The 26,669-nt window shown below is 52.6% G+C and overlaps 2 protein-coding genes across 2 annotated transcripts; one reads left to right on the top strand and one right to left on the bottom strand.

Annotated features, from left to right (window-relative positions):
* Positions 1–31: 31 nt before the first annotated feature.
* Positions 32–9,919, bottom strand: LRIT1 (leucine rich repeat, Ig-like and transmembrane domains 1; the record flags this gene model as incomplete). Its single annotated transcript, XM_081247864.1, has 4 exons — positions 32–1,005; positions 2,221–2,526; positions 5,370–5,836; positions 9,798–9,919. 4 exons carry the CDS (start codon positions 9,917–9,919, stop codon positions 32–34), a joined length of 1,869 nt encoding a protein of 622 aa, XP_081103990.1.
* Positions 9,920–13,865: 3,946 nt separating this feature from the next.
* On the top strand, positions 13,866–23,423 carry RGR (retinal G protein coupled receptor; the record flags this gene model as incomplete). Its single annotated transcript, XM_081235184.1, has 7 exons — positions 13,866–13,944; positions 15,996–16,152; positions 17,231–17,352; positions 18,992–19,145; positions 20,781–20,898; positions 22,711–22,824; positions 23,292–23,423. 7 exons carry the CDS (start codon positions 13,866–13,868, stop codon positions 23,421–23,423), a joined length of 876 nt encoding a protein of 291 aa, XP_081091310.1.
* Positions 23,424–26,669: the final 3,246 nt, after the last annotated feature.

Below are 26,669 nucleotides of genomic sequence, written 5' to 3'. Positions count from 1 at the left end.
GCAGGCGTGTAGGCACCTGTGTGCACGGCCCTCAGCAGAAGTACTCGTTGATCCGTCTGCCCGCCCTGATGCCCAAGGCCTGAGAGTCCAGGCTGGAGCGGGAAGAGAGGAGCCTGTCGGCCTCACTGAGGCTGTGCTGGGACAGCTCCTCTGAGCCATCTTCACTGTGGCCCAGTCTCTCCAGGTTGACGTAGGCACCTGTGGCCTCGGCAGAACCCCTGGTGTGGCACTTGCGCCAGCGGCTCTGGAGAGCACCGCAGCAGACGAGCAGCGTGAGGGGCAGGGCGATGATGGCAGCCACACTGATCACCACCACGTTGATGAGCCACTGAGTGGCTTCAGCATCCACCACCTCGTCAGTGGAGAAGATGACACACTGCTCCTTCCGGGGCACCAGGCCCTGCACGCAGACACACGCCACGTACTTCATCTTGGGCACCAGCCCATGGATAGTGACACTGGTCTTCCCAGGCTGCACAACCATCCGCCGCATGTCCTGCTGCCCAAAGACTGCGTAGAGGACGCTGAAGGAAGTTGTGTTCCCAGCCTGGGGGGCCTTCCACACCAATGTCACGCTCTGGTAAGTGTCCCCTACCACCTTGAGAGAGCTCACCCTTTGGGCCTCCTGGGGTCCTGCCTGCACATCCAAGTGCTCTCCTGGGGCCCCCATCTGGAAGGGCTGGAGGATCAGTTGCTCCTTCGTGTTGGGCACAGAGGGCCGAGTGGCCGGGACAGCAGGCTCGGGGATGTGGGGGACATGCCTGGCCACCATCTTGTTGTATGCAGCTGCTTCTGCTCCCTCACCTGTCCTTGCCCACAGTGCCGCTGGGCCCCCACTGTGTTCCGTGGATGTCTGGGGCTCAGAGACGACCAGGGAGATGAGAGTCTCAGAGGCTCCAAGGAAGTTCTTGGCCTGGCAGATGTAGTCTCCAGAGTCAAGGTGGGACACAGCAGGCAGGCCCAGCAGAGTCCAGATCGTGCCATCACTGGAGACTTCCTGGTGCACTGTGGGGAAGAGGCACATGTGGGAGAATGAACGGGCCCATCTGCCCCAAGCTTCCTTCCAGGGCCGAGTTCACAGCCCCTGGACTGTGTACATTCTGCCAAACACCGTTATCCCGAGAACAGACTGGGCATCACTGAACTTTTCTTAGATTAGCCATGGGGATGGAGATCACCTGGGCTCAAATGTGGGGAGACACAGGCTGAGGCAGAGTCTAAGAATGATCAGCCTTCTAAATCTGAGATGCTCCAACTGTGTCTTTCAAGGGCCTGAGCTCTGCAGAGCTGACCCGTCAGGGGTGGCAGGCTGATGCTTTGGGAGTGTGGTGGGTTGGGTGAACCTGAGGCGGAGGCCCAGCTAGAAGTGGTCTGCACACCCCTGCCTGGCCCCACTGCCACTTCAATCACAGCATCTCCAACTTTCTGTATTACATTAGTGGAGCTCCTTACACAGTTTTGTTTGTACATTGATTTCAAGCCCACAGTCCTAGAGCAACGCTTGCCAACCTAGTTGGGGGAAACACAGAAGAAAGCTGGGAGGGATGGGAGGTGTTCTGGTCAGGTGCCAAGAAATTATTCCTCCTTCACCCTCTTTCTGCAGGTAGGTGGGCTGTGACTCCTGCAAACCTCCCCCACCAAGTGCCAGGGAGGGACCACCTCTGTCTGCACAGCAAAAAGGGCACAGGCAGTTCCTCCTTGTATGAGCTGTGTGATGCAGACCAACCATTTAGCCTCAGTTTACTTATACCCCAAATAGAAGGATAATCAGTTTGTTCTTTAAAGTTCAGTGACACCTTGTACGTAATACATTTAACACATGAAGCGCTCAATAGATGGTAACTTCTAGCATTAATTACTCCTAGTGATACTGGCTTCATATTTACAACTTAGAACCTTACTATCAATAATAAATACACTAAGAGAGCATCTTCTACCAAAAAGCCAGTGTTTTGCTCCTCTCAGGGTGGACCCCAAGTCTTTGATAGAGTGGCTGGTGGAATATGACAGGACAGGGTGAGATCCATTGTTATTACTGAAGCCACTGTCCTCATGCCCAGCCTCTGGGCAGAGTCCCCCAACTCCACTCAGACAGGATGGGAGTAAAGAGCCTTGCTTAGCCTACCTCTGTCTCTCTGGCAAACCTGAAGCCCCATGTGGGATGATGACCCACCCGCCCCAGTCTGGATCTCAGCACAGCCGTCCCCAGCGCTCACACACCTGTGCCGTTGAGTGGGTGCCCGTTGGCCCTACTCCAGCTCATTTCCGGCCCAGGGACCCCGGAGGCCCCACAGCGTAGCAATACTGCACTGCCCAAGGGGGACCTGATGCTGGCCGCCCCCGGACGGAGCTCCGGACTCTGGCACTTCCTCAGTTCCAGCTGGCTGAAGGCCACTCCGGCCAGGCTGCGCGGGCTGGCACACCTCAGCCTGGCCTCTATGAAGGCCAGGTTTGGGGCCCAGCCTTCCAGGAGACGGACCAGATCATAGAGTCGGCAGTCACACACCCAGGGGTTGTCCTGCAGCCCTGCAGGGGTGAAAGGCAAGGCAGGAGGTGAGCCCTAGATATTCAGATCCCCAGGCCCAGCCCCCCTTCTCCCCCAGAGAGGACAAGGCACGTTGTGAGCTCAGGGTAAGCAGAACTGGCCTCCAGACCCAGCTCCTTGCTTCACTACAACCTTAAGCCTCGTTCTTCATCTAGAATGACAGCATTACTCCCGTGTCTGGGTGGCTATAAGCATAAATAAAGATAAATGATATTAAGCACTGGGTAAGCCATACAGCACGCTGACAAAATTGGCAGTTACTGTTGCCACTCTTGGACTGATCCCCTCAGGCTACCAGCCAGGCAGTGGGTATTTCTGCAATAACTGCAATATGCCAGAATCCATCCATTTCTAGAAATGCTTCATGAACCCGACCCCCTCACCCCACCCCCTTTTTTTTGGCCTCGCCTTGCAGCTTGCAGGATCTTAGTTCTCTGACCAGGGATCGAACCCAGGCCCCCTGCAGTGGAAGCCTGGAGTCCTAACCACTGGACCTCCAGGGAATTCCTGACCCCTGTCCTCCCAGTATAAGTGGCACTTTCAGCATCACCCCAGCAAAGAGTGTGGCTGTTCTGAGCCATGGTCCCTTTGACACAGGCTCCAAAAGACAAGAGTGAGGATGATAGGGAATCAAATCTTATGTTATATTCCCAGCCCTCTTTACTTTAAAATTGAACACTTTTATAGAGCTGAAAGCAGGTCACTGCACCTACCCTGTCAAATAACCTTCAACATATAGAGAGGTATTGTGGGTCCTCCATTCTAAGACACAGTTCCTTTTCATATGTTTGCATTTCTAAATACAAAATGAATGCATTTAATGTGATGTCCTTTCTACCCTCCATGGACTGTTATTAAATTTGATAGCATCTAATCAATAGCATATTATATGTTTGCATACATGTATTTGATATATTTGGAAACGGAAATGTCAAGGGTTGGGGAAGGTGGATTCAGACCTGCTTGTATATCCGTGACTCCCAGGTCTTTTAGAGCACTAGCTGGGAAGGCGCCAGCTCCTCTCCTATTCCCCACCCCCATCCCAGCCAGGTGACGGCTACCTTGTGTCACTGGTTAAATGCATTTCATGATGCATCTACACCCCAAGAGTCATCACTGCCCAGCTCTGGTGGTGAGCTATCTGACTTCACACAGAATCCCCAAAGAATTAACGCAAATGGCAAAGTTAAAGGACAATGAAACTTTCACCAGTCAGACTGGCAAAAATTAAACATTCCGACCACTTTAATTGTTAGCTTCATGAGGGAATAGATGTTCATCCATCTTGTTCACTGCTGTATCCGCAGCACCTAGAACGGAGCCCACACATTGGCTGGCACTCAAATAAGCTTGCAGACTGGACACAAGCATGGATGGTCGTGCACACTACTGGTGGCAGGTAAGAACTGGCACTTTAGAGACTATGATTAATATTAAAACATCTAATGTGCATACTCCATGACCCAGCAATTCCACTTCTCAGTTCCTATTCTAGAGAAACATTTGTCTCGGTGCACGAGGATGCATTGTCAAGAATGTTCTCTGTGGCATCACAGGTGTTAACAAAATAATGGAAACAATTTAAAGGCCCATAAAAGGAGGAATGGCTAAATAAACTGTAGTATAACTGTATGAGGGAATATTATGCCAGAGTTTTAAAAAATGAAGTTGATCCATTTGTAGTAACTTACAAAGATCTCCAAGACATATTGCGGGGCAAAAAAAGTACTGGTTGATACATATGATATGATGAAATTTTATGCAAAACACACAGCTAAAATTTCTATGTGCATGTATGTTTGTATATGCATGTGTATGTAAATGTAAACAATAGGGAACATGCAAATAAACATAACAATGGCTACCTTTTAGGAGGGGGAGAAGGAATTATAATCAGAAGAGGGCATAAAATATAAATATATATATATAGGACATTCAAAGTTGATTTTCAAAGAAACAACGTCTTTCCATGTAAGTACTGCCCTATACAATGTCCTTTATTAGGTGAGATAGTCTGTAGGGTGGATGGAGCTGGAATGGGCTTTGCTGTTCCCTGCCCCACATCCAGGAAGTGAGGGGTCTAAATATTCCCTCCTTGGGCTTCCCTGGTGGCGCAGTGGTTGAGAATCTGCCTGCCAATGCAGGGGACACGGGTTCGAGCCCTGGTATGGGAAGATCCCACATGCCGCAGAGCAACTAGGTCCGTGAGCCACAACTACTGAGCCTATGTGTCTGGAGCTTGTCCGCAACAAGAGAGGCTGCGACAGTGAGAGGCCCGCGCACCGCGATGAAGAGTGGCCCCCGTTCGCCGCAACTAGAGAAAGCCCTCGCACAGAAACGAAGACCCAACACAGCCAAAAATAAACAAACAAACAAACAAACAAAGATTCCCTCCTTGAGCGACTCTCCCAGGCCTCAGGGCAAGAGCTGCCCCAAACTGCTCTAAGATTGCTCCAGCCCTCAGTGCTGGACCTCACGTGAGCCAAGGTATGCTCCAGGGACACCTGCCAGGAGGCCTCTCTTCTGACACTGCCCACCCACTCCCTACCACCCACTTTCTGCCAGGGCCTCACCATGATTCCCAACCCCTCATGGGACAGGGAAAAGGGGCAGAGCTGGGGTCTGAACTGCAGCAGTCTGGCTGGGAGCTTGAGCTCCTAAACCTACCTACCAATGTGTGTCTTTCATTCAATCTTTACTCAAACCCAGAAGGCAAGTGTGACTTTCCAGGTAAAGAACTGAGTCTCAGAGCGGCTTTAATAAACATGCCTAAGACCCCCAAGTCTCACTAAATTGGTTCCAAGTGAAGGATGCCATCTCTTACCTAGGACCAGCTTGGCGTGGTGGCCGGGAAGGAAGGGTCCCGTCTGCAGGTGAGTCCAGGTGGTGAGCAGCTCCTCGGGGAGCCTCAGCAGCTGGTTGCTGGAGAGGTCAAGGAAGGTGAGGTTCCCCAAGAAGCGCGCAGCCTCCGGGGGCACAGCCGAGAGGCGGTTGGCCTGCAGGTCCAGCAGCCGCAGCTTGGGGGCGTCCCTGAGCGCCGCCCAGGGGAAGGTGGCCAGACGGTTCCCGGGCATGCGGAGCTCGCGCAGGCGGCGCAGGCCCCTCAGCATCAGAGCATTGAGCTCGCAGAGCGCGTTGTAGGGCAGCCACAGCTGCTCCAGGCGGCCCAACGGCTTGAAGGCCTCCCCGGGCACCCTGCGAATGGCCGTCCGCTCCAGGCGCAGACTGGAGGTGTCCAGAGGGACAGATGCTGGGGGCAGGGTCATGTCAGGGTCGTTGCACACCACTGTCCTGGTTACAGAAATGGGAGTATTTGAGCAAAGGTCCTGTGGGGTCGGAGATTCCCCCTTACTTAACCTCCTTTCAAGAGTCCCCCCTGGTGCGCACAGCCTCATAGGACACCAAACCCAGACTGCGGTGTGCCCTGGAGGTGGGCTGGTAACAAGATTCCTTCTGTTTTCTCTTTGGGAGCTTCTTGCTTGCAGAGCCTCTCACAAGTGTCCCAGGAGGGCCGTTTGGTCTTGGTCACTGGCCTGAAGGACCTCAAGCTTGAACTACTATGTCGCCTTACAGCCTACACCACCTGCAGTGCACTAAGAATTAATAGTATTTATAAATCCTGAGATCATTTTGTGCATTGCAGCATTTCATCTATTAGTTAAAAGGGTTCCTTTGTTAAATTATAGCTCAGTTTTTGTGACTGCTTTGGCTTTTCTTCATTTAAAAAATATATATATAGCAATGGCATCAGAACTGGAAGCCACACATGGGATGCCTCGAGCCTCTCCTGACACTGAGGGACCACAAGATGATCAAGGTGTTTAAAAGCTAGAATTTTGCAGCCCCACAGCTGGATTCACCTCTGGGTTCTTCGCTTGCTGGCTGTGTATCCTTGAGTCTATTATGTAACCTCTATTTTCTTCAGTTTCCCCAGAATAATAGACTCCACTGCACAGGGTGGTTTGGGTGTTTAAATGAGTTCATGTGTGTACCAGCTCTGCATACCTGTCACCTGTAGAAGCCCAATTGCTATTGACCACTGTTGTAAGTTTCTGCATCCCAGCACTGCAAGTACATCAGTTCGGTCTTACCAGCTCCTTCCAATGCTCCTTCTGCCCAAACAGTGACTTCTTAAAGCTCATTCTATTAAGTTTGACACTAAAGCAGATAGATAACAGGAGGCAGTCCCCGCCCTCGAGGAGCTGACAATGCAGGACTGTGTTAAATGCCATCACTGACAGCAGCACACACACAGACGGTAAAAAGGGAAAGATTCTTGGGCTTCCCTGGTGGCGCACTGATTGAGAGTCCGCCTGCCGATGCAGGGGACGCGGGTTCGTGCCCCGGTCCGGGAGGATCCCACATGCCGCGGAGCGGCTAGGCCCGTGAGCCATGGCCGCTGAGCCTGCGCGTCCGGAGCCTGTGCTCCGCAACGGGGGAGGCCACAACGGTGAGAGGCCTGCGTACTGCAAAAAAAAAAAAAAAAAAAAAAGGGAAAGATTCTCAAGAGAACGAAACTTTGAGTCTGGCTGTGAGGGACCCAGCCTTTATGCAGCCCCAGTTGCATCTGGAGGATGTTTCTGCTCACACTGAAGGTGATGGGGTGGGAGTGAGGTGGGGATATTGTTTAGCTTTGCTAAGAGAGGTTGTTCTCTTGTCATAATGCATTGCTCATATCATTCTTCCTGACACCACACACACGCACACGCACACACACACTCGCTCTACCAGCATCCCTCAGCTTAACTTGCATACAGTACTCAAAGTCAGCTGGGCTTGGCTTGTTTTTGTCAATGGTGCCCACAAAAGGCCCAGTTACTTCCGCCCACTCGTATTCATTCTTTAGATATACATGGAACCCCTACTGAGTGACAGAAGAATATCAGACTCACAGCCCCTGTCCCCATACAGCTTATAATCCAGCAAAGGAAGAAAAAGCATTGGAGGCAATGATACCTTCAGTGCTAATGGAAGCTTGGGTGTTGCAGGGAGGAAGGTCTGGATGTAGGTGGGAGGAAGGAAGTTGATGGGAAAACATGTGCTGGAAGGGGGAGAAAACGGTCAATGGAGGAATCAAAGAAACCGATAAGAGCCAGCACAGGCCAACCGCACGGCTCCTGGTGGGGCAAACCAGGCATGAAGGACAAGGGGACACGTCTCTCCAGGTGCCCAGACTCACCCCCACCCCCACCCCAGGAAACCTCAGGACCCACAAGTACACACACTCTGTTCATGATAGGGGAGCGTGGAGCACAGGCAGGTCCATCAGGTGCTCAGATGTAAGGGCTGGGCCCTCCAAGGGACCCTGGTTAAAGATGGGGTGAGGCAGGTGTCTGAGACACAAAAGGAGACTCTGTCTGACAGCACAACCTGTGCCCTTGGCCGCTGGGGATCTCAGGTTTCCCAATAGCCTTTCATGGCCTCACTCCCCTCATTCCTCACACTCCATGCAGATGGGCCGGTGCCTATCAGCTGTGGGACATCTGGGCAGGTAGAACTGATGGTGAGAGCTCTGGCTTCAGAGGACGCATAACCACTAGCTGATGTTAGGGGCCCCGGAAACTGCCCTGGGAATTTCATTTTCCAGCCTAAAGTCAACCTGCTATCAGAAGCCCTCCCTGGTCCCCGCCCATGGCAGCATCACCAGGTGAGAAGAGTTCTTGAAACGGAACTGAAGCTCTGGCTTCCAGGACCAGCTCTGCCACTGATGCTGTCTGACTTTGAGCCCTGTGCTCTCTGTAGGCTGTAAGGGAGGCTCTTTGTCACCCTGGTCACACTGTCCTTGGCCATGGGCTATTCCTGGCCTATTCAGGGCTTAGCCCTGGTTTCTCTTGGGGAGAAGATCCTTACCTCTGATGATCCATATGAGTTGGAGCATCATAGCTTTGGGCCAAAAATGGAGCTCTTCCTGTTCTTCAGACCACATGGGGTATCCTTTCTTGGGGGTGTCTCACCTTTCTCTACCTCCCCTCACACCCAATCAGCCTGACCTATTGCTAAGATCATTGAAAGAGTTGCACTGAGGGCTTCCCTGGGGGCGCAGTGGTTGAGAGTCCGCCTGCCGATGCAGGGGACACGGGTTCGTGCCCCGATCCAGGAAGATCCCACATGCCGTGGAGCAGCTGGACCCGTGAGCCATGGCCACTGAGCCTGTGTGTCCGGAGCCTGTGCTCCGCAAGGGGAGAGGCCACAACAGTGAAAGGCCCACATACCGCAAAAAAAAAAGAGTTGCACTGATAACATTGCTGTCCTGATCAGAAGCCATCAGTGGCTCCCCAACACCCATCTAAGACAAGGGAGAAAGGGAGGATGAAATTCCAGAAGGTTGGGAAGATGGTAGGAAAGACCCTAAACCAGAGACTGAAATCTCTGAGTAAGCTGGGAAATGCAGTGGTCATTAACGGATGACCCATTAACCCGTTAATGGGTCATTAACGGAAGAGGTCAGTGAAAAGATAGTTTAAAGACTGCCAAAGAGAGATAGGGAATGAGCCATGGGGGAAGAGCAAGGGTCCACAAACCACGGGAGCCTTGGGGACGTCCCAGGGAGAGGAGGAGGAGAGGATGGAGGTGCTCTCAGGGCTCAGATGGGGGATGAGGAAAGTCAAAGAAGAGGCTGAGGATGGAGGGACCCTTGCTTGCAATGGAATGGGCACTCCTGGCCTTTCTGAGAGCCCATTGAAAGGGGTCAAGGCCGAGGCTCCTGGGGGCTGGCCAGAGGAGACCCAAAGTGGGAAGAGTATGAGGAATCAGGTGGTCCCATCATGGGTGGGGTGGTAAGAAATACCTGGGATATGATTGGGTACCCCCAGGAGGTGGGGCAAGAGAATGGAAGAGTCCTGGGAAAGAAGGGGCTGGGGAGATAGAGGATGGTAGGGGGCAGGAGAGAAGGAGAGGAAAAGAAAGAGGTAAGGGGGAGACTTCCTGTGCCCTTAAAGAGGGTTCCACTCACAGGGTCCTGGAGGAAGACTCAGGAAGGATTTCTGGAGCTGGCACACCTGTGCCCCACCCCTGCCCCATGTGTGAAGGTACCTGGTACATCCACTCCACCCCCGAGGCAGAGCCACACCCTGCTGACTGGAAGAAATGCAGCCCAGACAAGACCCACGAGACCCTTGGGTCTTGAGGGCCAGGGAGATGGAGGTTTCACCCCGCCACGGTCCTAGGGCCATGCATCCAACCCCTCCCAGCCCAGCCTAGCTGGTGGAGCCTTGGAGGCTGGGCAACCCACCCCGCACACCTGGTGCCATACCTGGCTTTGCTGCCATCGCCCAGGACATGGAGGCTGCAGCTGCACTGAGAAGGGCAGGCGCCCCGGGCCTGCAGGGGTCCTCCGAGGGCCAGGAGCCACAGAATGCCCACCGCCACCCACATGGCTCCTGGCTCCTGGCTCCTCTGTAGCCCGGGCAGGGGCCTGTCCCTGACTGCTCTGTCCTGCCGGCCCAGCAAACCCAGCAGCTGCCCGCCGGCTCATCAGCTGCCCACACCCCCAACTGAAGCCATCGGATAATCATGGACAGGCTGGGGATTAGGGAGGGGAGCCCTGGCCGCAGCGGCTCAGCGGCTTATTGCTTCCTGGAATCACCCAGTCCTGAAGATGGGGGTGGGGCATCCCCTTCCAGAGCCACAGCCTCAGGCCCAGAGCACGCAGGGCCTGGCAGGAAGTGGGCAGCCACCCAGGGGCAAGCGGCTGCTGGACTGCCCTATGCCAGCCAGGCTGCCAGGCAGCCAGGCTGCGGCTGCACACACCCCACAGGGTGCCTGGGATCAAAAGACATGAAGACAGAATGCTGGCCAGTGACTCTGTCTTATAGTGAAAAGGCATTGAGATGAAGGTGGTGAGGGCATTAGAAAGAGCCCAAGTGCTGGGCCGGGCCAGCTGGGTTCAAATCCCAGCTCTTCCATTTGCAGGCTGTGACGTTGGATAAGTCACACAGTCTCTCGTGGCCTCTGTGTCCTCATCTGCCAAAGGGAAGTAATGTTACTCAGGGTGTTTATGAAAATGAAACAACCCAAGTTTCTCAGACCTTGACAGCCTGTGGGAACAGAAGCTTTCTTGGGAGTAGTAAGTACCCATTTCCACGGGCACTTCCAAGTACCTGCTCACTGAGGAGCTGGGAAGATTCAGCTATTTGGGGGCAACTGCAGAGGTGTCTCCCATGAACTCAGGAGCTCTCCCAGCCCGCCGGGCAAACAACTGCCTCCTGGGGTACCCTGTGGCACCGAGTCTCAGATCACTGCCATCTGAGCCTTCAGGACATTACCACCAATGCCAAAGGCATGACGTGTCTTGGCCTGAGGGCGGAGAGTGCCCCTCCCCTCAAGTTATCTCACTCCAAGGAGGGTCTCAGAGCAGGATCTCCCAGAGCTTTTAGAGAAGCTAAAAGCTTCTGTCAGTTTTTACTGATTGTCCCCTACCCCCAACCTCATCCCACCATAGACACCACCTTTCACTCATTTATTCTTCACGTTTGACTCCAAGGCTTTGCTCTTTGGCCCAGCAAACACTACCTGGTTCCTATGGCTTTTCCAGAAGGTTCCTCAGCCCATGCGCCTAGACAAACCTACACCAGTGAGGTGTGACCAAGGCAGATACCTGGGGCCCCGGTATACACACAAAATACCTGTGCCAGGCCTGTTTGGACAATATTGGCTTCCAGGAAACATTGGTTCCCATTCCTTCCTCTCTTCCGATTCAACCAATGTGATTTTCTCAGTGTTTCCCACCTGTACCTCCTCCTCCCCAAACCAGAAATCCAGCCCTGCCCATTCCCACCTCTCTGGCTTTTTCTCCTTCTTTTGGCCATGCCGCATGGCATGTGGGATCTTAGTTCCCCGACCAGGGATCGAACCCGTGCCCGCCTGCAGTGGAAGCGCGTAGTCCTAACCACTGGACCACCAGGGACTTCCTGCTGGCTTTTCCTCCTTCTGTTGGGGAATGCAACAACCCTGCTCTCTTTTGCCAGCCTAAATTCTAACCTTGGTTCCTGGTCCTGTCCTGCTTTCTCTTCTCCCTTGAAGTCTTTTGCAATCTTGCAGACATGAACAAAAAAACCTGACATATGTTGCTGGTTACAGTAATGCAAGATGGAAATCAGGAAAGGCAGGGAACACTCTCTGGTAACTGGGTAATCAAGGAAGGCTTCCAGGAACACGTGGACAGTCAGCTCAGCCCTGGGGGATGGTTAGGCTTGGATAAAAGTGGGGGCCAACAAGAGGAAGGGCATGGGAAATGAACATTTACAGGATAAAATGAGGTGCTTGACCAGGAGCCCAGGCAGTAGGAGACTGGGCTTCGGTTCCAGCTCCATCCTTGAATCACTGCATGACCTCAGGCTAATTCTTTACTGCTTTGAGCCTCAGTTTCTTTGTGTGAAAAGAAAAGGATGATGGTATCTAATTTGTGCAGTTGTGGTAAGAATCCTCATAAGATCATTTAGCACAGTGCCTAGCCCTTAGTGAGCACTCAATAAATATTAGCTATATTACCGGTAGTGTAATAAGGAAGAACAAACCTGACTCCATATTAGATCTGTTTAACTTTGTTATTCTATTGCTTTGGCTTAGAGTTAAGAATGTTGCCTATAGCCTGAAATATACAGAATAGCCCATTCTCAAAGCTCTGACCTTTAAGAGTATAACATTTTTCCATTCATAAAGAGATAAAGAGTTGCAGAAAGAGAATAACATTTGTCTTGTTGAAGGTTTACAAGAACATCGTGGCCTGACATAGGTGGACAGCTGCAAGAACCAAGGATTTGACACCAAGAAGTCTGCAACAACCAACCATGCCCCTCCCTCACCTTGCCTTTAAAAATGCTTTGCTGAGTCCGCCTGCTGATGCAGGGGACACAGGTTCGTGCCCCGGGTCCCGGATACCACATGCCGTGGGGCGGCTGGGCCCGTGAGCCATGGCTGCTGAGCCTGCGCCATGGTCGCTGAGCATGCGCATCCGAGGCCTGTGCTCCGCAACGGGAGAGGCCACAACAGTGAGAGGCCCGCATACGGCAAAAAAAAAAAAAAAAGCTTTGCTGAAACCCTTCTGGGGAGTTTGCGTTTTGGGGGGCACGAGCCACTCCTTCTCCTTGCATGGCCTGCAATAAACCTTTCTCTGCTTCAAACTGATGCTTACGTTTGTTTAGCCACACTGTGCATCGGGCACATGAGCTTGTGTTCAGTAAAGGTAGCACCCTGAGCCTTGGTTTCTTTACCTGAAAATGAATTAAGTTGTTCTGGATTAGTGTTTCTTTTTTTTTCCTTTTCTTTTCTTCTCTTTTTTTCTTTTTTCTTTCTTTTTTTTTTATCTGCGCTGTGCAGCTGGTCGGATCTTAGTTCCCCAACCAGGGATTGAACCTAGGCCTTGGCGGTGAAAGTGAAGAATCCTAACCACTGGACCCCCAGAGGATTCCCAGGAATAGTGTTTCTTGATGTAACTGTCACTATAAGCCAGTGTGTAACTTGTAGCAGTCCCTCATTTATAGAAGGCACAGCTCTTAGTGGGCCATGGGCCACTTACAAGAAGACAGAAGCCCCTCTGTCCCAATCCAGTGCCTTGGGAGATGCTTGCGCTTGCATAGCCTAAGTGCTCTATGGGAGACAGGAACTGCAGCCCCAAAGGCTATATCCACCATGTATTCTTCCGACCAAGACTCACACAGGCCAGGGGCAAAGATGCTTACTTTGCAAAAGAGGCAACTGAGATGACCCCAGTGGTCCCGCCCCAGGGACATAGCTAGTTAATGGTTAATGCAGAACCAGAACCAGTCTCTAGTCCCAGTTGGAGCTCTTTCTATGATAGCAAATGACTTCCCAACCAGCATTCTTTCCCCATCGCTTGTGAGAACACACACATGAGCAGGTGGACACACACACATACGTGCACACACATGCACACAGGTGCTAGGCTTGTCAGCCCCTGAAAACAAGGAAGGGCCTGGCTCCTGACCTGTTCTCAGGCTCAGCTGCAGCTCAGATCCCCACTTCTGCTCCCCATCCCTCCCTTCGTTATGCAACTCTCTTCTAATTTAGCTTTCAGCCATACACCATTTGGATTCCAGGTCCTTAATCCGATGGAGCTGAAATGAATGGAGCAGGACTCCGTGCTGGCTTCACAAAGGCGGCACTGTCTAACTGATGAATGGGTTCCTTTCTCCGGGCCAAGAGGACAATTTGGAGGGGCCAAGGCAGGCAGCAAAAAGGAGCTCAATGTCTAGCATAATAACCTGCATGTGCCAGCACGTGGAATGGCCCTTTATAACAGAGGGGCCTGGGTTGGGGGAGCCAGAGAAGAGCTGGGTCAGTTGGGAGAAAGGCAGAGAGAATGGCAGAGTCCGGGACCCTGCCCACTGGCTTCGGGGAGCTGGAGGTCCTGGCAGTGGGAACGGTGCTGCTGGTGGAAGGTGAGCCAGGCAGGAGCCGGGGTGGAGCAGGAACTCGGCCGGGTCCCAGAATCCAGGCCGCAGCTGCAAAGCTGGCAAGGAGAGGTCCCCAAACCCTACTCCTCTGTGCCCGGACCCATGGGGTCTTCTGATGGCTGCACCTGCGGGATGCAGCACGCAGGCTGGGAAGCCAAGAGAGAGAAGCTGGTCAGGATCAGGGAGGGAGGAACTTTGAAGAGGGGACGTCTGCCCAGGGCATGACCAAGAACCAGGGCTTTTCATGTCTCTGCAGCCAAGAGAAAGTTGAATCCACTCCCTGGAAGTCCTGCTAAGAATCTCATACAAGATCAGGCCCCTGGTAGGCTCTGGAGGCAGCCAGCTCTGCCACTTGCTGTCTGTGTCACTGAAACCAAGACACTTGAGCTCTCTGACCCTCGGTGCCCTGACGTGCCAAGTGGGTGGTGGTAAAGGTTAGATGGGATGAGGGCATAAAGTGCTAGCCTAGATAGACACCCAGGGTTTTCAGTTCATTCATTCCCTTCCTCTCCGGCCCCACATTACTTGGACCATCTCCATTCCCTTGGCCCTAAGGTCTTCTGCTCTAGTGGTGACCTGGGTCCATGAGGTGCCAGCTTCAATCCAGAGTCCCTAAGATGATCACTGAGGCCAGAGCTGGGCTGGTAGATGCTGGAGTTGGGCCAGCCCAAGACTAGGTTGATGAGGGATGCAGCCCTTGTTCAAAGCAGATCCAGAGAAATAATCAACACATTTTCTCACCCAGCCAGAACTGACAGTGGAGAGGGAGCCGCAGCCACTAGGCTGGTCCCAGAGACCCTGGATGTCATCGTCTGGTGGCCAAAGCCCCTTTTCCTCTCCACTGGGAGCCCTACAATCTAGCATCCCTCTAGGTCCTCAAACATGCCTTGAAAGTTTATAGCTTTATGTTTTTGCACGTGCTGTTCCCTCTTTTTTTTTTTTTAAGATGTTGGGGGTAGGGGTTTATTAATTTATTTATTTATTTTTGCTGTGTTGGGTCTTCATTTCTGTGCGAGGGCTTTCTCTAGTTGTGGCAAGCAGGGGCCACTCTTCATTGCGGTGCACGGGCCTCTCACTGTCGCGGCCTCTCTTATTGCGGAGCACAAGCTCCAGACGCGCAGGCTCAGTAGTTGTGGCTCACGGGCCTAGTTGCTCCGTGGCATGTGGGATCCTCCCAGACCAGGGCTTGAACCCGTGTCCCCTGCATTAGCAGGCAGATTCTCAACCACTGAGCCACCAGGGAAGCCCCGTGCTGTTCCCTCTTTTTAGAATGCTCTTCCACGCCTTGTTCTTCTATTGGATGCTCACAGTTTGAATGCAGGATCCTTCCCCATTCCTCTTTAGACGGGAGAAACCCAGGTGCAGGGAGCATAAGGGGCAGCAAATGAGTGATAAAGCCGAAGTTCAAGGTCAGGTCTGTCTACCATGGAGACCACTCCCTTCAAGCTCACCTCACTGCCTGGTGTCCTGGGAAGCTCCCAGTTCTACGCTGCCACCCCTTATCCAACGCTCTCCCTGACGTTGCTCCAGAGCCCTTGGAGAAGCCATTCTGGAATTTGAAAAACCTGATTTCCAGTCCCAGCTCCGCCACTTCCTAGCTGCATACTTAGGGCAAGCTGGCCAGCACCTCTGAGCCTCGGCCTCTCTGCTGTAAGTGGGGAGGATGGTGTCCAGGTGAAGACTGACTGGGAGGACCCACATAAAGTGCTCAGCACCCTGCCAGGCACGTGATAAGTGCTCCGTGGCTGTCCATGACTGTGGTTGTTCCGGCACAAGCCGTGCGGCACTTTATCGGACTTCTTCCTTGTCTGTCTTCCCATCAGACTGTGCGTTGGTAGAGGGCAGGGTGTACATCTCGTCTCGTAGCTTTCAGTACCTGAGGGCCAGCCCACTGTGTAGGGGCTGGGTGAGCTGCACTGAGATGAATGCTGAGGGTTTCGGGGGAGGCTGCTGAGGCCCCATCCCTCCCACGGCCCCTCATTCTGAGCCCAGGAGGGACTCTGCGGCCCTGGTGCCAGCTCTCCCCTTCCTTTCAGCTCTCTCCGGCCTCGGCCTCAATGGCCTGACCATCCTCTGTTTCTGCAAGAACCCGGAGCTGCGGACTCCCAGCCACCTGCTGGTGCTGAGCTTGGCGCTGTCGGACAGTGGGATTAGCCTGAATGCCCTCATGGCAGCCACGTCCAGCCTCCTCCGGTACCTGCCCCCTCCGCAGTCCCTGGGCTCTGGGGCCTGACCTCTGGGCACTGGGCAGCAAGCCAGAGACATTCTGCCTCCCTGTAGAAGACTATAGGGGAGAGGGTGGGCAGACTGAACTAGGTTAAATCCGAATTCCAGACTATCCCTGTAGAACCCCAGGTGATTTCTGGAACACAGGAGTTGCTCGGACCTGACCATCAGAGCGGACTGACTGCGGGGATTAAGAGGATGGGCTCTGCAACCAGCCCGCCTAGGTTGGAATCCTGACTTCATTATTTCTATCTCTCGGCTTCTTCTGTAAATTGCATATTATTACCTAACCCATATGGTTGTTGGAAGTATTGACTTATTATTTGTAAATAACATAAAACAATGCTTGGCACCTAGGAAGCCTTAAATAAGTGTTTGTGAAAGCAAACAGGATTTTGACAAGCGTCTAAGACCTTATGTGCAAACCAGGGTCTTCCAAAGTGGCCTTAGAAGGTGTTTACCAGATTGTTTTCTTAAGCAGACAGAACATTCCTGTGAAAGCTAGAGCCCCACCCCCACCCCACCGCCACCCTCCTATGAACACTCAGAGCTGACCAGTGTGAGGGTCTGAATCAGTGAGGATTCCTTGCCTTGTTCTCCTCCAGGGCTGGGGAGGGACAACTGAAGCTTCCACCTTGTTTGGCCCATGAGGCTGGGAGTTGGGAGGCCTGGGATCTACCCTCTGTCTTTGTCTTCATCTGCTGTGTGACATTGGCTCAGTACATTTTCCCCTCTGAGCCTCAGGCACGAGCTCTCCTCCCAACCAGGTTGTTCCATTTCCTGTGATGCAGGCAGATGATCACCAGGGAGACCCTTCGGTCCAACAGAGGTGCCGTGAAGGACCCTGAGCCTGGAGAGTCGGCATCAGGCTCCACCCCTTCACCCCAGCGGCTCGATCTCTAAGTCCCCAGTTTCCTCATAGGAAAAACAGATACTAAAGCCCTTTTCTAAGGAGCTAAAAGTGCCTTCCAAGCTGCTGCTGAGCAGGTGAGGGAGGAAGACAGGGACGGGGGGAGGGGTCACTGGTGCCCTGTGTCTCCCACAGGCGCTGGCCCTATGGCTCAGAAGGCTGCCAGGCTCACGGCTTCCAGGGCTTTGCAACAGTGTTGGCCAGCATCTGCAGCAGTGCAGCCATCGCCTGGGGGCGCTATCACCACTACTGCACCCGTATGTCTTCGGGTTCCCACAGTGGAGGGACATCCACCTACTGAGGGTGATCAGGGAGAAGGTCTGCTCAGTGTTTCCCAGTTCAGGGAACTGTGGGTGGGTGTAGGTGCCCATGAGCATGGGGTGTGGGCACTCAGGAAAGGGGGGAGGAGAGTGCAGGAGAGGTGTTGAGGCACATGCTGGGAAGGCTGCCTGTGCCCTCACTACAGCCTCAGGCAAGTCAGAGGTCCTCTCTGAACTTAGTCTCCTCCTCTGTAGGATGATTTTTATAACCTACCTCACAGTTTTATTTTGAAAATCATTTTCTGGATACAGAAAATGCCCTTGAAGACAGGCACTGTTGGGAAGCAGACAGGTGACGTGTGTGTGTGTGTGTGTGTGTGTGTGTGTGTGTAAAACTGGGCATGTGCCTTCGCACCCCACAATTCCATGGAGCCTCTGTCATGCGAAGGCTTCATGAAAATGAGTCTAGCTCTAGATTTTCCAAGCTCTATTGTCAAATTCCATCTTCGTAATTATCCGTATCAGTGTACCACCTGCTCTGTTCTTTTGTTTTTCTTAAAAGTGACCCATTTTTAAAAATTTAAACATCTGCTTTAGTCTCATTCTAAAAAAGTCTGTGAAATCACAACTTTAATGTCCTTATAATTTTAATACACATTAAAGTAAAAAACATGTTCACCCATAGACCATTTAGAATAACACTCACCACAGAGATACATAAACATGTATCTGGGGGGCCGTGGCTCAGTTACCACTCACAGCAAACCCCCAGCTTGCAGACTGGGAAGCAGAGGCTCAGAGAAGTTGAGTAGCTTGCCCCGAGTCACACAGCGATAGGGGCAGAGCTGGGATTGGGCACAGCCTGGATGCCTCCAGAGGGAGTCTCTCCCTTTGTCTCCTGGGCTCTGAGTCCTGGAGCTGTGGATTTGCCTGGCACAGAGGCTACTCTGGGGTCCATAGCTAGCATGACCTCAAGACCTGAGCACTTCCCTTTGGAATCGCAGATCTGCCCTGGCCACAGACACACGTGGCCCCCTGCACTCCACAAAGTCACATGCCTCTGTCCAGGCCCCAAAAAAAAGCCTCCGTTCTTATTCTAACTCCTATCTGAGCCCCTCCCACCCCATCTGACCTTGGAGCTCCTCTCCCACCACTTCTACCCCAGCCCTGTCCCCAAAGCTCCCTCAGACCATCATACACGCATGCACACACATACACACACACACGCACTCTCACATGTGCACACAGGAATGCACACCTTCTCAGATGGCAACAGGCTCTCAGCCTTAATATAGAGCAGTTAATCCCTGTCCCATGGGCCTCTGGATCAAAGCCCTTCCCATGCTGGAGGGCACAGGCGAGCAGTACGAAAACAGGGAAGAGGGAAGGGGGGTGTGTTCTAATAAAAATTATCTTTTTTATTCTTCATAACAATCATCTGAAGCAGGGAGTATCATTTCGACTTTGTGAAGGAGAAAACTGAGGCTCAGAGAAACTCTTAATTGCCTGAGGCACTATGCTGTTAAGCACCAGGGGTAGCAGTTAGGGACATTCTGCATGACCACAGAGTCCATTAGTTTTCACTCTGCCAAGCTATCTCCTCCTCTCAACCATCCTCCTCCTGTGTCCCATGCAGGCAGCCGACTGGATTGGAACACGGCCGTCTCCTTGGTTCTCTTTGTGTGGCTGTCTTCTGCCTTCTGGGCAACACTGCCCCTCCTGGGCTGGGGACACTATGACCGTGAGCCGCTGGGGACATGCTGCACCCTGGACTATTCCAGGCCGGACAGGTGAGGTGAGGGGAGCGGCTTCGAGGCTCCTTTCCATGGGAGTCTTGGCTTTGAGTCTGTAGGACAGCAGTGTCAGCTGAAAATCCAAATGGGGACATGTCAGCATTTGCCAGACAATCGCAACTCCCTAGTCATCATACCCACTAAGGAAAGCCCATTCCAAAGACTGGCCAAGTTATGGGAATGTTATGCAAATTGGGGTGCAGAGTTGGGCCCCAGAAGGGGTCCTTTCCAGGGAGCTATTGGCCTGTGTTGGTTATAACATTCACTGAGCCCCATGACCCCTTTGCCACCTTCAGTACAGTCAGATGTCCCAGCTCTAACTTACCAACTTCTACAGGGAGCCATATCCTTGGTTCGACAGCGTCAAAGAATGTTAAGGTCTTTGCATTGGAAGGGACCTCCTTGGCATAGAGTTCAGTTCTCTGAATTCCTTGAGCGTCTGCTGTGAGCCAAGCCCTGGGCCAAGCCCTGGAGAGACAAGAATAAATGCATGGGGCTTCCCTGGTGGCGCAGTGGTTGAGAGTCCGCCTGCCGATGCAGGGGATGTGAGTTCGTGCCCCGGTCAGGGAAGATCCCACATGCCACGGAGCAGCTGGGCCCATGAGCCGTGGCTGCTGAGCCTGTGCGTCCAGAGCCTGTGCTCCACAACGGGAGAGGCCACAACAGTGAGAGGCCTGCGTACCGCAAAAAAAAAAAAGGAATAAATGCATGATGGAGCCTACCATTGTGGACCACACGTCTAGTATACTGCCAGGTCGACCTGGCTCTGGGGAGTCCGGAGCTCCCTCTAGGGGCTGCCTTGTGGAGGGACCATGTGGGCTTCAGCCCCCCTCTTGCTTCCACTAGAGGCACATTTCATTCATCTGCTTTACATGTTTATTCATGTTTACTCATAAAGCACCTGCATTGATGACCCGCTTCCCGGGTCAAACCCACTGGAGAACCCTGGGTCTTGTCTAATGCCCTTCAGGGCATTCCCTGCAGGTATTTCTCCAGCTGGTGTCCAGCCCTTCTGGCAGCCCTCCTTCCCACTCCTCCTTAGTGGACAGCACCCAGGTGACATGGTCTCCCCTTCATGGAATGGCAGCCTACCTCCCTGTGACTCCCACCTGCTTCTGGGCAGCCCTCTTGCCTCCCCATCACCACTACCTGGGACCCCAGGCTCTTCTCTGGTCCCTTCAATGATTTCTTCAGTGATACAACGTCCAGTCTCATCCACAGGGTCCTTCCAAATCCCTATGCCAGGAACACTCCTTGGATGATCCTTCCTCCTGGTCCACTGACATCTCCATTTGGTAAACACGTTTCCCAAACTAAAGTGTCCCGTTCTCTATGCTTGGGGTACATACAGAGAGCAGGGCTGAGCGCTTGAACCGCCCAACAGCAAGTTCAAGGAGGACTATCCCTCATTCCAGCTCCCTGGCTCCTAAAGGCAGGTTCCAGGAGGACCTAGTAGCTCTCTGGTTCCGAGGGGAGTTCAGCTGGGACTTGGGAGCACCCACACTCTGAAAACGCATCTGATGGGAGCAGTTCCGTGCACCTGACTGTCTAGAACAAAGTCTGGTGGGCTTTCTAGGGTAGCTAATCGTCTCTGAGAGGCAATCCTGACTCCTCCATCCCCTCTGTCTGCAGAAACTTCACCAGCTTCCTCTTCACCATGGCCTTTTTCAACTACCTCCTGCCCCTCTTCATCACAGTCATATCCTATCGGCTCATGGAGCAGAAACTCGGGAAGACTGGCCGTCCTCCGGTAAGGATCAACACCTAGAGCGGGAGGAATCTCTCTGTCCCTCTCAGGGACAGCAGGGAACATGAATGATGTGACAAGAATCAGGGGTTCTCTGTGTTTTCAACGATCAGGAAAGAAATCCAGCCTTTGTACATTGACCATGGCGTGTTAGGGCAGAAACACACCTTCCCCATTGCTGGGGATCACCAAGACCTGGGAGGAAGTATCAGAACTGCTCAGACTTACCCAGACCCCATAACTCTGAGAGCCAAGGTGCCCTACCAGACGCCATCCTTGCTGTTACACTTGCTCCTTCACAAGAATGTAAGGGTTGGCACAAAATTACACGCATTTTAAATGCTACTTTTAAATTGCTTCAAGATGTTTCATTGAATCACAGGCACAGGCTGTTACCCACAACATAAAACCACACCTGAAAGCACGTTTGTCCAAGAAAAACAATGCTTCAGAATAAGCCCTCCTGGTCATTTCTCAATTTCTGCATTAATATTTTCTTGCCACGATTTTCCTTTAACTTTATCAACTGAACAGTCTCTAGCAGATGAGTCATAAGAAGTACCAAAAATTCAAAAACAAAAACAAAAAACCCCAAAACACCCAGGTACTAATGTTACTTTATGTGCATTATGTCATTTCATTTTTGCACCCCACTCCCCGAGGAAGGAAGGTTTTACTGTCCCTAGGTCACAGATTAGAAATTTGAGGCTGAAAGGGGTTATTAGCTAAACAACTCAAAAGCCATGCAATTAGTAATAGCAGAGTTGGATCAAACCCAGGTCTGGGACTCCACCACCCAAGTGGACAATCGTAGTGCATAAAAGAAACACTCTCTTTGTTGAGAAACTTCATCTGCCACATTTTTTTTTCTGTGAATTGGTAAAGCATTGTACAAATCGATTTTAGCTGTGGACCCAGGTTCCCCTGGTCACAGAAGGAGGGCGAGGGCTGTGCCGGTGCTTTCCCCGGCGCTCATCACCGTCTCCACGGTGGTCCTCCGCGCTCTGCCCTCCCCTAGCCCTGTCTGGGTGCTCAAAGTCGCCACATTTTATTGAAGGTGCAATCCAGGAGACAAGGCTGCCACACGGATTTTTCCGGTGACTTTAAACCATCCGTTTCAGTAACATCAACAGAGGTCGCCACGCGTTGTCCCAGGGTCCACGCCTGCGAGCTTGTCACCTTCTTTGTTAAAAGGCGACATGGTCAATAAGAAAATAGGCACTGATTTTTAGCGTCAGAATTTTAACCTCTGAGTATATGTGGGGAGCTGGAATTTAGCAAGTTCCACCCTGAAATTAGAGCGCGAGTCGTGCGCCCTCCTGTGGCCACAGGTGGTACCACATCGCCTGCTGCTTGATTCTATCTCACACGGCGGAAAGCGGCCCCTTTGAACCCAGGACTGGTTGGCCTGCAAGTTGGCTGCAGCTACTGATGGCCAGCTGGTTCTGGGGCTGAGTTGTGAGGGCAGCTCAGCCTGGGGACCCTTACGCACACATTCACACTCACAGAGCCCCTGGTTTCTCAGAACACAGACCAGGAAGGAAGCTCGTTATCCACGCCAGTCCCGGCCTCCAGGCAAGTCAGGCATTATCAGGCCACTTTACAGACAAGGCAGCTGAGGTCAAGTAAGCTTGAACGAGAGGCCTAGGGTCAGACATCTTAAACAGAAGAGAGATTCATCCGGTCCCGGGTTCCCCCCCAGGCTCAGCATCTTCCCACAGCCCTGCCGAGTGCCGACCTGGTTCCTGGACCTCACGGGGCTGCCGACCACCTAGAGCAAGTCGATGCCTCCCTCCTTTACCCATGTCTCCCCAGGTGAACACCGTTCTGCCAGCCAGGACGCTGCTGCTCGGCTGGGGCCCCTACGCTCTCCTATATCTGTACGCAGCCGTTGCGGATGTGACCTCCATCTCCCCCAAGCTGCAAATGGTACAGACACCGCCAGTACCCAAAGCTCTCCCCATCTTTGTGCTTCTGTTTCACCCCATCTCTCTTTCTGTCTTTACGGCCTCCAAGATAAGCTCTCTCTTTCTCTTTTCCTTTGAACACTCATAACTCACTGGGTATTAGCTTGTCCCCTGGTCACGCAGGGCCGCTGCTCGACATGGCCTAGGCCTCATGTGAGATGACAGGGACAGCCAGCCAGATGGTAACACGTACACTCTGGGACCAGGGGCTGAGATTGGTGCCCAGAGGATTGTGATTCCATGCATCATCCACCAACGTATGTCATAGTCAGAGAAGGCTTAGAGGTTGCAGAATCAAGCTAAGGACAGATGCTTGGCGGCGGGGGCGGGGATGTCGGGGTGAGCATGGGGGACTAGAGTCACCAGTTGGGACCAGAGAGAGGAGAAGAGGCTCTGAAACTTCTCTCCTGGACTTTTCTGTCACAACAGGTGCCCGCTCTCATTGCCAAGGCTGTGCCCACAGTCAACGCCATCAACTATGCTCTGGGCGGTGAGATGGTGCACGGGGGAATCTGGCGGTGCCTCTCGCTGCAGAAAAGAGAGCGGGACCGAGAGCAGTGAGCCTCTCCAGGGCGCTGCTCAGACCCAGGCCCACCCTGGCCACCCTGGACTGAGCCCCTCGCAGGAGGCTTCCCGGGAGTCCTGTCCAGCAGCCTCAGGAGCCAAACTCCAGACATGCACCCACCATCCCCGATGGCCCTGTTGAGCCTGGCCCAAGGCTGGACACAGGGGATTCAGAGAGAAACCAAGCTGCGTGGAAGGAGCCGGGACTTTGGAGACAGACAGACCTGAGTGTTGGTCATAGCGGTCCCCACGGAGGCTGAGAGATCTTGGGAAAGTCACGCTCTCTGAACTCAGCTTCCTGACCCATAACAGAAGGATGTCAATATGCACCTCAGGTCTGTCGTGAGACTTGAACATGATAGTGTGTACTCACCACGCACATAGAAGCTGCTGCTCATTAGAACAGCTGTTAGGACTCAGAAACTTGCATAGAAAGGGGTGAAAGCCCCAGGTTTGTTTGTGGGAGCTCAACCCAGGCTGCCAGAGTTCAAATACCACTTATTAAATCGTGATCTTTGCAGGTGACTTACTCTTTCTGGGCATTTGTTTCCCAACTTGTGAGGTGTGATGACAGTAATGGTGACTTGACTGTGCAGAAAGGCCCAGAATGTTACCAGGCACGTGCGAATTGCTCCCTGAGAGTAGCCGCCAGCACCCGCCAGTCAAGACAGCTAGCTGTACATTGCTTAGTTGCCGACATTTTAAAAATCAGGACAATTTATTTAGAACTCCAGACCTCTGAAGATGAGGCCCCACCAGCCCCAGAGGAGGCTCCATGGTGACAGTTTGAGACGCGGGTGGCTCTGCCCTTTGCCCAGGGCACATACTCTGCCATCAGTTACAGCTCGTGTGTTCCCTGCGGAGCCCGCGGGCATCTGAGTTTGAGACACGCCTGGGCGGGACCCATGGCCCTAGAGGGAAATGGAGATGGGTGGAGGGTGACTGAGGGCTCTTCAGAAGGTCTGATGATGGAGGGACAGCTGCCCCAGGCACCGCGGAGGCAGCAAGTCTGCAAGCCAATCCCGTGGAGCTGAGGGGAAGAGGGGCCACGTCGGGGGTGGGCGCGGATGGCCAGGAGAACAGCATCTGGGGTCCCTGCAGACCAGGACCTGCCTCTTGGTTTTGCAGCTGCAGAAAATCAGGCCACAGAAACATCTAACTCCCAAGAAGTCTGCACAAAGCAGAAGCCATTTCAATCATTTTGCAAAACGTTGTGGGGTGGGGAGGGGAACGCAGCCTTCACACAGCACTGTTTCCTAGACCATGCCCTGTGCCAGGCACTGTGGAGGCCGAGATGCCACTCGGTCTCACTCCAGCGTCCACGCAGGGTCCTTGTCTTCGGCCCTGGAGTGGGGATGGGGTGGGGAAACCTGGGACCTGAGCCGGGCTCACACACAGACGGAGTGGGTCACCAGGAAAGCGATGGATGCTGCGGCCCAGAGATGCTGACTCTGCCTCCACAGCCCGTGGACCTTTAAATGGTCTTTATTGGGGACCCACCCTTTACTTCCCCATTAGAAACACTAAATCCTTAAGGAGGGATGAGGAAACACATTGAGAAGAGGGGAGATGAGCCCCAGACTCCAAGAGAGAAGGGCTGGAAGGTTAGACGAGGCTGAAGACACCCAGCAAGAGTGGCCCATGTCCCCAAAGAGATCAATCCCCCGCTGGTGCTCAGAGAGGAAGGGAGGAAGGCAGGTTGGCCAGATGTGGCCAAGGACAGCGTTAGCTTGAGCCCTGTATCCCCAAGTCTGTCTGGAGAGGGGAAGGTGGGCTTGGGGCATCTCCACCCTGGGCTGGGTCGGCAGGAGATGGGAGGGGCTGACAGCACCCGGTGGGGAACGACCAGAGCCCCACCTGCAGCTGTTTGTTCAGATGCCCCAAGTCCACCCACCCATACCCCTGCATCTCACTTGGGGAATGGGTTTAGGGAGACTCATCAAGGCGCCACTTCTGCAGAACCGCGGGATTGTATAAAGCCCAGTTTAAAAGGCACAAAATTTGCTTCCTAAGAGTGCCTACATTCTAAGATCCATTGATTTCATAGTTTATTTAAGCTCTTATTAAAAGAAATATAAGTACAGTAGAATAATATCCCCCATCCCCCCCCCATCTTCTTGCTGGGAAAGATGACTCCGCCTATTGACAGATGGACTTGAATTAAGATTACAAATGAAGTAGCAAGTTGTCTCTGAGTTAAAGGAATGTACAATCCCTGGTCTCCTCCCCAAGATCCCCACTGGGACAATTTTCCTGGGAAGAGGAGGGACTGTGTGCCTGATTGATTAGAAAAGAAGGAAACATAAATTAATTATCGCGCTTTCCTGGTGGCGCAGTGGTTGAGAGTCCGCCTGCCGATGCAGGGGACGCATGTTCGTGCCCCGGTCCGGGAAGATCCCACATGCCGCGGAGAGGCTGGGCCCATGAGCCATGGCCACTGAGCCTGCGCTTCCGGAGCCTGTGCTCCACAACGGGAGAGGCCACAGCAGTGAGAGGCCCGTGTACCGCAAAAATAAATAAATAAATTAATTAAAATTAATTAATTAATTAATTATGGCCTAAACTACGTCTATATTTTCTATTAAAAGTAAAAGGATTTTACAAATTTTCTACATTCAATAGCAAGGTAGTAGACCTAATTTATTTATATCTTTCCCCTTGTCATGAAATTGAAAGGATTTCTGCTGTTTTCCCTCTTAGAGACACTCATAATTCAATTTGTTCAAATACAGGCTCATTATCCCTCCAACAAAACTGTCTCCTGGATTATTTTTCCGATCTCAGTAATATCATTACTATTTGTCCTGTCATATAAGCTAAATGAAGAGAGAAGAAATGGGGGAAAGCAACAGCGTGCTAGGCAGAAGTCCTTACCTGGAAGATAATGATGACGCAGTGCCCAGTTTCTACCACAGGGTGGCAGTGCTAACTCAATGATAAATTAATTCAACCTGGGTCTCCAGTCCCTGAGGTGTATTTTGAAGAGCCTGAAAGTTCCACACAAGGCTACTGGGGTGAATTATAGATTCCTGCAGGATCCCGGACAAGCTTTCTTTTCTGCTCTTGCTACAGAAACCTGATGTCTAGTTGTTTTCCACTCCAAATAATGATGTGATTCCACATCTCTCCTTGAAGGGCACAGAATTGCACTCCCACTGTCCAGAGGACTCCCAGAGGGCCCTATATAGCTCCCCTTTTCTCTGCCTACAGAACAGTCATTGAAAGTTCTGCCAGATGTAAACC

Source organism: Mesoplodon bidens (assembly GCF_964165515.1).
Source record: "Mesoplodon bidens genome assembly, chromosome: 1".
Classification (NCBI taxonomy): domain Eukaryota; kingdom Metazoa; phylum Chordata; class Mammalia; order Artiodactyla; family Ziphiidae; genus Mesoplodon; species Mesoplodon bidens.
This window is presented reverse-complemented; position numbering and strand designations above follow the sequence as displayed.